This window comes from Thamnophis sirtalis, unplaced genomic scaffold, assembly GCF_051295495.1.
Source record: "Thamnophis sirtalis isolate CommonGarterSnake01/CBP01778 unplaced genomic scaffold, rThaSir2_p1.2 scaffold_5, whole genome shotgun sequence".
Lineage (NCBI taxonomy): Eukaryota > Metazoa > Chordata > Lepidosauria > Squamata > Natricidae > Thamnophis > Thamnophis sirtalis.
The window spans coordinates 65,598,615-65,611,067 of NW_028261385.1; the positions used below are offsets into that span (position 1 = coordinate 65,598,615).

Genomic DNA, 12,453 nt, shown 5'->3' on the forward strand with positions numbered 1-12,453 from the left:
CTAATTGTTGTGGCCCAGCAGGAGACATTGGAGCTGCCACCAGACTCCGACAGCGAGAGGCCCCATGAGTCGGCTCTGGAGGATATGAAGGTCCCTGGACAGGGTTCCGACTCCAAGCAGGGCACAGAGAGACTGGTTGGCCACCAGGTGGCGCCTGAGCCTTGGACCAGTGGGTAGGAGACAAGGGAGAGTGATCCAGAAGCCAGCAGTGAGTTGTTCTTGGATGCACGCCATCAAAAAGCTTCGAGGCATCAGGAACAATTACGCAATTACAGGAGGTAATTGCGCTCAGCTGGTGGTCATTAGGCTCCTCTCCAGACTATAAAAAAGATTGCTGGTGCACACGGGCCTCTTGCAGAAGGAATACAGGAATTGAATGTCGGAGGACAGTACTGTGAGCTTGGCAGGCTGGATTGCTGCCAAGCTTTATCTGTGTTTATTGCTGCCTGAGTTTGTCTGAGTTGCTGCCAAGGTCCTTATCTGTTTGTTATGCTTGGCTTTCAACCACTGAGGTTTTGGTGTCTTGCTATTAATTAAAATACATTCCAGTTAATCTTGTCTCGGCATTCGTTACTGGACAGAGGAGCGGGTCAGAACAGCTAATTATATAGTAAAGTTAATTTCTCTAGTTTATATTACATTTATACCATTTATAGGTTGTCCTTGATTTACAACCACACCTGGAACTGGTATTGCAGTAGTAACTCAGTGCTGTCTTAAAGCAAGGAATTATACTGACTTACAAAAGCAATCCTGGCATTCCCCATTGCAATTGTCACCTGAGAATTATGGGTCATTAAGTGAGTAACCATACCAATTCAAACCATTCCAGATATGATCCCTCCCCAAGTCTCATTAAAGTAATGACTGTCTCCAATTCCCCCCACCCGCCTACTCTTTTGGCCACTCTGCAGCTTCTCTTGTGCAGCTCTGGGGCTACTTACCATTGTCTGGGAAACTTCGACCACCCCAGTCCACCCCAACAAGCACCAACAATCATTCACCAATTACCTTTTCTCCCCAGAACCACGTGGTATTCTTAGCAAATATCAACAAGCATTCACGTGCTCCCCGGGCCAGCCCAACTCACCAGCAAGCATTATGAAGTACCATATTTTTATGTCTGTGTGTCTTATACAGCGAATGTTGTTGAAGCCCTGCCCACCCTCTGACCCCCACCCTTCGGCCTCTTCCTCCCAGCAATTTACCTCCTTGCAGCAAATAGCAAATAGCCTGGTCAGCTATAGCACAGCCTGATTTAGCATGAGCAGCTGATGGGCGTTTGGATCTGCTTCCCAGAATACACTACCGCTGTCCATCGTTGCCGCCACCTATCGCCGCCTCTGCATGTACCATTTTCAACCTCTGTGTGTTCCATTTTTGGCCAATTCCTATTCCCTCCGCCTGGAACGGGCCAAAAATGGGGCACATGGAGGCTGAAAATTCCAGGAGGCAGATCTAACTGCCAATCAGCTGCTCATGCTAAATCAGGCTGTGTTGAAGCTGACCAGGCTATTTGCTATTTGCTGCAAGGAGGCAAATTGCTGGGAGGCAGATTTTTTTCCTTGTTTTCCTCCCCAAAATGTAGGTGCTTATTGTTCAAAAAATACAATATTTGTTTGCCCAACTGCCTTGTCTTCTAATTCATTGCACAGAGTTTTCGCCTTTTGCTGTTTCCTTTCCTGAGCCAACTTCTCCGGAGGATATTTCTGACAGTACACATGGCTCCCTGAGACTTTGTAAAGCTGTGCTGTCTTCATAACACTGTACTATCTTTCCAAAGGTGTTCCAAAGATAGCAAATTCAATAAAGGGAAGTTTACTGTGTCTCTAAATCACTGTTTCCACAGTTGAACTGCTCTTGTTATTAGGAAGTGGGCATACAATATGTTGATTAGTTAAACACTACCAGCAAAGCAACCATAGAAATATGTGCCCTTGAACAGATAATGCTAACAGACAGAATACAGATAGACCTTGCTTAGTGACTGGTTGCTTAACAACCTCTTGAATTAACAACAGCCTTGGAAAGCATGATTTATGGCTCGTAAAGCACTCCTGACCATTGCAAAACTCACACATTCCTGTAGACATGTGATCGCAGTCTGAGTGCTTGACAACCTGTTAAAATGCCCTGCAATCATGTGATTGCTATTTGTAATTTATTTTGCTGGTTTGTCTAGAAAGTCAGTGGGAGAATCAGCAAAGAAAATTACAAGCTGCTTCACTTGCTGTGAAGACTCCCTCATAGGGAGAAAAAGGTTTATTTATTTATACCTTTATCATTTTTGCAAGTAGGGTAGCGAACATACCCAACATATATTCTTCATATTTTCTCCACAACAACAATCCTGGGAGGTGAGTTTGGCTAAGAGAGAATGACTGACCCAAGGCCACTCAACTGGCTTTCATGGCTAACATGGGATGGTAAATGGAATTAGTGGATGGTAAATGGAATTAGTGAAGAAAAATGGATGGTAAATGGAATTAGTGGATGGTAAATGGAATTAGTGGAGAAAAACGTTATGTAAAAATGTATATAGATATAGTTATATGGGCTAAGAGAAATACAATGGATATGTAAAAAATGTAAAGTACTGTAAAGAAAATATAAATGTATAAATTAAATATTTTTTTTTAAAAAAAGAATTTACCGTCTCCTGCTTTCTGGCCCAGTGCCTTAACCACTGGACCAAACCTAACATGCTTCTCTGTGTCTTATATCCTTGCCTCTCTGTATCTTGAGGCTCTGCAGGCACAGGAAGGCAGGAAGAGAAGAATTTTAGCTCTGGGCATTTGCTAAATGATCTGTAAGTTTGCTTAACAACTGTAACTGAGAATGCTGGGTTCATGGTCATTGAATGAAGCAGTCACGATGTCTAGTTTAACTCCTGTGTTGTTCAAAGACTGTGATTGTATTTCCAGTTGTGGTTGTTAAGCAAGCTATGCATAATCCTTTTCCTTGTCACTACTACATAAATGATCTTGTCTCCAACTGCTTTTTCTAACTGCCAGAGGCAAAATACCCACATCATTTTTTCCCCTGATTCCAAATAGTAGCCTAAGGGAGAAAGGATAAACAGTCCTTTTCTCACTGTCCCTCTATTCAAAATATCAGCCTTCTATAACTGCTGGTGCTTTAAGGACATTTTGAGCAACCATATGACGATTTCTTCTTGCAAATTTCTTAGTTATTTTGAACTGCATAATATATCTCTATTTAAAATAGAAAACACAATTTGAATGCGTAGACAGAAATAGAAGGTATACATTCCTTAGTGTTTTCCTATAATGACAATCCCATATTGTATATGGTTTTTAAAAAATAAAAAATAAATTGTAATAGACATGTTATAAGCCAGACATTTTAACAATGTAATGCTTCTAATACTATTTTCTTTCTTTATTAGAAATATAGCATGGTAAATAGAGAAGTAATCCTTCCTTCCTTCCTTCCTTCCTCCCTCCCTCCCTCCTTCCTTCCTTCCTTCCTTCTTTCCTTCTTTTATTCTTTCTTTCTTCACTAAATTTCAGGATTTATTAGGAAAATTCCTAATAAAGTGCCTTCTAGATGTGTTGCTGTTCTCATTGTAGCGTTTTCATCCAATAATATGATAATGAATAAACTAGAATTATTGAGAAAGGAGGGGAGAAAATAAGAATAGAATTCTTTTCCTTTACAAAATGCAGGTACCTTTTATACCTCCAAATAAAAAGAGATATTTTCCATGGCCGTTTGCTGTGTGGATTTTCTGATGCTGCTTACCTGGGAGCATGCATTATTCAAGGTAAGTGAAATGACTGCACTCTGATACTTTTACTTCAGGGTACTGTAATAGCACAATTTTAAAATTAATAGTTATATACAAGATAAATGAGTTACACTTTAGTCTGGATTCTGTCCACTTATAAGTAGGTATGTAAGTTAGACAGTAGGCTGTGGCTTTCCACTGCTTCTGGTATACTGCTTCTACAGTGGCATATTCCTGCCTTCCATCCACATTCCCACAGTATTTTGAAATAAAGAATGAAACATATTTTTTCACCTTATTTAAGAATGATATTGTCGCAGAGGTAACGCTGCTGCTCCTTTCATGCTGTTTCATTAAAAGATCACTCTGTCTCTCTCTGTCTCTCTCTCTACCTCTGTCTCTGCCTCTGTCTCTTTGTCTCCCTCCCACTCTCTATACACACAAACATACATATACACAATTGTTTTATATCATATATCATATCACATTATATCACATCATAGGGATATACAGAGTGGCTCCTCACTTTGAATTGTCAACAGCAATGTATTTTGTAAGGCCTGCATGGTAGTTCCAAAAACTAGATATTTGGCAGGTATGTACACTTTGAGAAGAAAGTGAAGCAAAGTGGCTATGCACATACATGCATGGGGAAACAATTAAGAAAATCCTTTGAGGAAGCTACTACTTAATTATTCATCTAAAGTCCTTGCATATTGTGGAGCACCTCATTTCAATGTATTGCAGAGCCATGATAGGTAATTAGTTTTGTGATTATTATATTTCCTGTATGTTTATTGGTCAGATATTTTATTTAGTTAGTGTTGGATGTAATTGGATTTTTTTCTTGTTGAGAATTGAAACTTTTGACCTCATTTTTCTGTTTCCTTAAGCAAGTAAAAGAACTATAGTTTTATCATTGTGTGTTTTAAATTAGGAAACCACCTAATGAGATTTAATAATACATAAAATTGAATAAAGGGTCTTAAATAAAATAAACTTCTTGTTAAAATCTGAATGGCATGCCTGTTATTTAATAAGGAATAGAATATGGTTCTTTGTTGTTTCCTTGCTGTACTTTACTATAAAATTTGACTAATTAATGTTTGCTTTATTTTTAAAATGTAAATGTCCTGCAGCAGTTACCACAGCTTGAGACAATAGGGTCAAATAACAATGCCAAGCCAGTAAGCAGGAACGCCCCCTCCCCCACTCCAAATTATAAACTTATTGCAACAGAATAGATTGAGAAATGTGTTTGCCTGGTACTGAATGTAGTTAAACACCTGAGGAAAGTATTTTAAAGATGAGAGCCTACAATCATGGTTCCTTTTCCTTAAAGGCCACTGGCATAGCTAAAATAGGAGAACCTGGAGAAGGATTTCAAAATTGACTTTCCTATATAAATATCTTTCAGTTGGGGAAAAAATGATATTTCATAAATTCACATCTGAAAGATGAATATAAAGACTTTAAAGATAAGTATCAGAGCTTCGGGATTATGCAGTGAAACCCATTTATATGGGAACTACAAATAGTGCATTTCTAGTGTTGAACTTCTCATTTAATAAGAATGTATTTGATTTTTCCTCTCTGTTTTTCTTTTTCCTATACAGCTGAACTGGGTGATTATGATTCTGATGAACACGTGGATAATTACGTCAGTGAATTTAAGATCTTCCCTAAACAATCTCAAAAGCTGGAAAGAAAAATTGGTGAAATACATAAAAATGAAGTCAGGTAATCGAAATTGCTGTTTATGGAAGTTACTTAATTATTTTTAGTGAATCTGTTACTTTCCCTTGGACTTTCGACTTACATATAGGTGCAGTAAAATTAGTATAGTTAAGAGGTTAATAGGAGAAAGTACAGTATTGATATTTTAAAAAGTAGAACTCTAAAATTACTGAACAATACTACATTATAGACACAATACAATAGAAAGGTAAGGTTACTCAAACTCATGTGGTTCAGTTGATTTGGGATTCTGTGGCTTTCCGGATGTTGTTGAATTATAACTTCAGGTTCCCTCACATTGATGATGATAAATAGGTATTGCTGGGAACTATAATTCAGGCACTGCTAATTTTATATCCCTATCTATGTGCTCTGGATGACTATTCTGATACTTGCTAATGCTTTTACCTCTGGATTTTTTTTTTCCTTTTTGAATTTTATCTGCAATGGAGAAACATTTCTCCTCTGTAGCAAAAAGTGCTGTGTATCAAACAGTGGAGCAGTCTTAACTGCTATCATTTGACAAATTCCACCTGGTTGCAGTGTCCCAAGGTCATGTGATCACCCTTGATAACTCCCTATTCCCATTGACTTTGCTGAAAGCTGGCAATGAAGGTCCAAATGACAATTAGGTGACTGTCACAATGTTGTAATAAATGAGCTATTTGCCAAGCACCTGAATTGGAGTCACATGACCATAGGGGTGCTGAGACAGCTACAACTATGAGGACCTGTCATGAACAAGCTGCCCTTGTTCAGCTTCAACCAATCGCTGAATGAATGATCATTCAGCAAGGACTACCTGTTCATAAAACTGAATATTAAAGTCATGCATTAATAATGATTTAATTCTGTCTCTGAAAAATAGGAACATTTTCTGTAGTGCTTTATTTCTACAAGAGGAACTTTCTAATTTGTCACTAACACAAATGATTAGAAAATTGTCCTTCAGTCTGATAAAATACTGCTAATTTGCAATTTTATAATTAGACCTTTTTATATATAACTACTTCAGGAGGCAGTAATTTTAGTTGTTGAAACACTATTTGCTGCTATTGAAAAAATATTTTGGTAAAAAATTATTTTTGTCACAAAGATATAATATAAATAATGCCCTTTAGAAGATCTACTATTTAAACACATTATTAATTTGTAATTAATTAAATACCCGTCATAACCTGTACATATATCTCTGGACTTTTAAAACCATTCTTAGGGTTACCATAAGAAGGCAGTTCCATTTTTTTCAATCAGAAGTCCACTGTGTATCTAAGCTACAGAAAGGATACAGGAAATGCTCTGTTGGCACAAATTTCATGACTTCTGTTGAAGAATTCAACATGATTTAGGTTCTCTGGACAGAGTCGGATTCAAACACATGTAGCTGATTTCTTTAAATAAGTGGGTTAGTGAAAGCTTTTTGGAAGATATGTCTGGGGAGGAAAGTATTTGGGAGGAAATTGTCCTCCCCCTTTGAGGCAGATTCACCTTAGAAGCAAAATGAGAAGTATCAGCCTGCAAAGAGATAGTTGGATGTGTATGAAGGAAGATGTACTGAAAATAGGTGCCTGTTTGAAGTAAGATCCTTGGGCATCAGAATCTGAGATAATGCTATAGTCAATGGAATAAGTGAAATTACCAAAGACTAGTAAATGTTGAATGTAACTGAGGCTCCCAAAACAGAATGAATCCTACTTTACAGGTGAAACTTGAAAAATCAGAATATTGTGTAAAAGTTCATTTATTTCAGTAATGCAACTTAAAAGGTGAAACTAATATATGAGATAGACTCATTAGATGCAAAGCAAGATAGTTCAATCCATGATTTGTCATAATTGTGATGATTATGATTTACAGCTCATGAAAACCCCAAATCCACAATCTCAGAAAATTAGAATATTGTGGAAAGGTGCAATATTCTAGGCTCAAAGTGTCCCACTCTAATCAGCTAATTAATCCATAACACCTGCAAAGGGTTCCTGAGCCTTTAAATGGTCTCTCAGTCTGGTTCAGTAGGAATCACAATCATAGGAAAGACTGCTGACCTGACAGTTGTGCAGAAAACCATCATTGACACCCTCCATAAGGAGGGAAAGCCTCAAAAGGTAATTGCAAAAGAAGTTGGATGTTCTCAAAGTACTGTATCAAAGCACATTACTAGAAAGTTATATGGAAGGGAAAAGTGTGGAAGAAAAAGGTACACAAGCAGCAGGGATGACCGCAGCCTGGAGAGGATTGTCAGGAATAGGCCATTCAAAAGTGTTGGGGGCTTTCACAAGGAGTGGACTGAGGCTGGAGTCAGTGCATCAAGAGCTACCACACACAGACGGATCCTGGACATGGGCTTCAAATATTCCTCTTGTCAAGCCGCTCTTGAACAACAAACAACGCCAGAAGCGTCTTACCTGGCCTAAAGAAAAACAGACCTGGTCTGTTGCTCAGTGGTCCTAAGTACTCTTTTCTGATGAGAGCAACTTTTGCATTTCATTTGTGAACCAAGGACCCAGAGTATGGAGGAAGAATGGAGAGGCCCACACTGCAAGATGCTTGAAGTCCAGTGTGAAGTTTCCACAGTCTCTATTGATTTGGGGAGCCATGTCATCTGCTGGTGTTGGTCCACTGTGCTTCATTAAGTCCAGGGTCAACGCAGCTGTCTACCAGGAGATTTTGGAGCACTTCATGCTTCCTTCCGCAGACGAGCTTTATGGGAATGCTGACTTCATTTTCCAGTAGGACTTGACACCTGCCCACACTGCCAAAAACACCAAAACCTGATTCAATGACCATGGGATTACTGTGCTTGATTGGCCAGCAAACTTGCCTGACCTGAACCCCATAGAGAATCTATGGGGCATTGCCAAGAGAAAGATGAGAGACATGAGACCGAACAATGCAGAAGAGCTGAAGGCTGCTATTGAAGCATTCTGGCCTTCCATAACACCTCAGTAGTGCCACAGGCTGATAGCTTCCATGCCACGTCGCATTGAGGCAGTAATTGCTGCAAAAGGGGCCCAAAGCAAGTACTGAATACATATGCATGCTTATACTTTTCAGAGGTCCGATATTGTTCTATGTACAATCCTTGTTTTATTGATTGCATATAATATTCTAATTTTCGGTGATGGTGGATTTGGAGTTTTCATGAACTGTAAGCCATAATCATCACAATTATGACAAATCACGGCTTGAACTATCTTGCTTTGCATGAAACGAGTCTTATCATATATATTAGTTTCACCTTTTAAGTTGCATTACTGAAATAAATGAACTTTTGCACAATATTCTAATTTTTCGAGTTTCACCTGTAATTGGCTCCATCTGAATACCTTTCAAAAACATACAATACAGTATGTTTTGCTCTCAGGAAATCAAAAGTGATGCCACACTATGTGTTTTATTAATCTGTTTCTATTCCCAAGATTATTGAAAAATGTGGAGATAAAGTAAACATAGAGGGACCACTGGTGACTGGCAATAGTAGAGATTGTTCCTGAGCAAAAGAGATTAATTCTGATATCAGTATCCTTTGCACAGTTTACTTTGCATGCATCAGTAGACATTTGGACCAGCTGAGTGTGTGATGTTGCTTGTGTTACCAGAATGTACATAAACTTGCAGTTGTCCTTCAAAAATTGTCTATGTCTGCAAGATAACAGGAAAAATTAAATGCTGATAGTTGCTGAACTTAATTTCTGGTTGTCCCAGCTTTTGAATTCTTAGGGCAGGGACTGCCTTATTTGTCAACAAGCCAGATCTTGGATGATTAATGTATCTGCTTGCAAAATGCTCCCTTTTCTTACTTGGTTGGAAAGGAGGTGGCAACTTTAGTAGGCAGCTGTGTGCTCAGTGGCCAGGTTTTGCACAATTTATTGTTTACACCTTGGTACAAGTTGATAGCAAAGTGATATTTGCTTCTGGTTGCACAGATTTAACATCAGAAAGTTTGGATATGTGGGTAAACGAGGGAACGAAAGAGGACAATGTTGTCTTTTGTACTACCCATCCCATGCCTGAGTTTTATGAATCTTTCATCAATATTCAAGCCAAACTGAATTATAAGGCTGACATAAACTGTGGAATGCTCTAATGAATGGATTTGCCACATATTTGGCCCGCTATTCCCTCTTCAAGGACTGTTTAGTTGAGTCTCTTTTGTTCTGAACCATATCCAGAGCTAATACCAGAAAATGAGAAGTACAGGTCTTACACTGAAAGTGTACTATTGGAATTGAGAGATTACATTCTTAAAGCTATGGGGTGTCGTTGTATTAGTTTACTTGTCCAGGTTGTTTATAGGATATGTGCTTGTGTGACTAAACACACATGCATAGGAAAGTAGACAGGCAGATATGAAAGTGAAAGTATTAAAATACTAATGTATTTTAGTCAAATATAAACTAAATGTCTTTTCATAGTCTCCTATTTATTTCAAGAACAGGAAAACATTATCTTAATCTGAGCAATTCTTCTCAAGGAATTTAGGAAGTAAATGGATGGAAATCAAGATTGACACTTGTCCCTTATTATGCTCCAACTGCTTATGTATATTAAAAGATAGAAAATATTTGAACGATACTTGATAGCCCCTGATTAACTGCACAGCTCACTGGAGCCCTGAAATATGTCAAGAGGAGCTAGGCTTAATCCAAAGGAATTGATTTCTGTGGCAGAGTAGCAGAGTTCTTATTTCCTATTTAGCCAATATTATTGCCTAAAACTGTTCATTGTTTATCCCAAAACTATTTCTCTTTTCATGATTTCTAGGGGGCAGAGTCCAGCTGTTGCCGAATTTAATTTATTATTAAGAGCACATTCTTTAGAAACCTATGGTGTTGATCCTCATCCTTGCAAGGTAAAAAAAAAATCTAGACCTTTTAAAATATATATTTTTTGTTTTCAGCATTGGGTAAACCTCTCTCCTACATGCTTTGGCTTATACAGTTTATATAGTTTATTCAGGATAGACAAGACAGACAAACACTTCTAGTGGGGTGGATTGTGCAATTTTTATAACTACACAAAGATTGATATATACATTTAATAAACCAATAGAATAAAATATGCAGGATTGATATAGCTTTCATTTATAAATTTACATTTTTTCAAAAATTTAAATTGCTTTTAAAGGCAAAAGCAGTTTCGCTGTAAAGTACAAACTCTGTTCAAAAGCAATTGTACGACATAAAGTTAGTTCTGTATCAGAAATTGGCATATCTGATTGCAGTGCTATGTTGATCTCATTCCAATAATATAGCAGCAGATGTGTTATATTAGTGCTTTTTATCGGTATCAAATTGTTTGATGATGTTCGAGACTGCAGTTTAAAGACTCAAATGTATAATTTTCTAGGAATAGTGCTTTAGAAGATGGTTAAAAGTTTGCATGGGGAAAGATATATCTAGCTGCTTTCATGCCAATGAATCCCCTGCAAATATCTCTTTGATCATTTAAAAACCTTCCCTCATATTTGCCTTCATGGAAGGAGGTATTGTATTGTAAAAGTATACATTACTGGAATGTTTGCATTTTCCCATAGTTCTAATTAATACTCTTTTTTCCCTTAAAAGGATTCAACTGGGACTACAACGTTTTTAGGATTCATAGCTACAGGTTTTGTGGTATTCCAGGGAAATAAAAGGATACATTTGCTAAAATGGTAAGAACTTGAATATTGTCTTTTGTAGGAAAAACAAGGTTGTAAAATACAGAGAAAACTTTACTTGTGACACTGTGGTCCTGTTGAAAATACACTTGACAAGGGAGTGTGGTATCTTGAGAGGATGTTGGGCAAATTCACTACCTCTCATAATGTCTTACGTAATTATTCCTAAACAGTTCCAAGTTTGTCTGAGATTAAATCTCCTTGATCAATTATTTAAATTTGTCTGTAACGTGCCAGATTCAGCCATCTTGTGACAGAAAACAAAAATGAGTCCTTGATTAGGAAGAGGGGATGAGTGTCATTTGTGTTGTATGAATACAGTCAAAAATAATCTTATTGCTGGGTCTTAAATATTCACAGTACTAAATATTGAAATATTAAACCTCCTCTTCTGTATCCAATGGTTTGTCAGTCAAATGTTTTGGAAACTAGTTGGGAATAAGAAATTTGAAATTGGTGGAGGGTTTTTTTAATAGAAATTTTTCTCCAGATACAAATGTCACCTCTATGTTTGGCACAAAGTGAATTGTAAGTACAGAAATACAAACTGAAGTCATATCGTTACAAAATGAATAAGTGATTTTTAGCAGCTTCCTCTCAGTGTTTTTGTCTTGGATGTTTTTACATATAACTGTGAGCTACAGTTTGTTTTCCTAATTTAAAAAAGCTTTCTTTTAACAGGTCTGATGTCTGTAAACTAAAGTTTGAAGGGAAGACATTTTATGTGATTGCAGTTCAGAAGGAGGTTAGAAATTTTGTTTCTTACATTCTGAAAGCTTTTAATTTTAAAATTAATATTACTCATAAAATTACCTACTTCTTATAAAAATCTTGCTCTTACAAAATAATTCTCTGTCTTAACTATTGGAATAGACTAGTAGTTATGCTATTAAATGAATGAAAACTTTCCATAAAATAATATAGCCATTTTTTGACAGAAGAGTCTTGGTAAGAAATGCATGTGATAGAGATAGATATTAAAGACGGATAAATGGGTGTCTGTGTATAATTTGTTTGTATATATGAAAAATTATATATAGGCAACTTTATACTTTATCATGTATATTTTATTTGGTTTACACTCTAAATTGAAAAAAAAGGAAACAAATTTCCAGAACTGAAATCATGCTACAAATATTAATTGTACAAATTTGTTTATGTTTATTTGTTTTTAAATTAGGATTCCTCAATTATATAATTGATATATCATATAATGAGTTTAAATGCTGCCTCTATTCCAAGGTGCCTAGGATGATTAACAGTTTTAACATCTAAAGTTTTTTTTAATATCTAAAATAAACTT

General features: G+C 36.9%; 1 protein-coding gene across 3 annotated transcripts in view; it reads left to right on the plus strand.

The window, feature by feature from the left end:
• The window catches only part of FRMD3 (FERM domain containing 3), an 86,525-nt gene that overhangs the window by 53,295 nt on the left and 20,777 nt on the right, over positions 1-12,453 (plus strand). For all 3 annotated transcript variants that reach the window (XM_087715947.1, XM_087715948.1, XM_087715949.1), the window contains 5 exons: positions 3,690-3,787; positions 5,368-5,491; positions 10,253-10,340; positions 11,056-11,144; positions 11,832-11,895. In XM_087715947.1, coding sequence (XP_087572073.1) covers positions 3,690-3,787; positions 5,368-5,491; positions 10,253-10,340; positions 11,056-11,144; positions 11,832-11,895 — 463 coding nt within the window. The remainder of the gene's footprint in view (positions 1-3,689; positions 3,788-5,367; positions 5,492-10,252; positions 10,341-11,055; positions 11,145-11,831; positions 11,896-12,453) is intronic.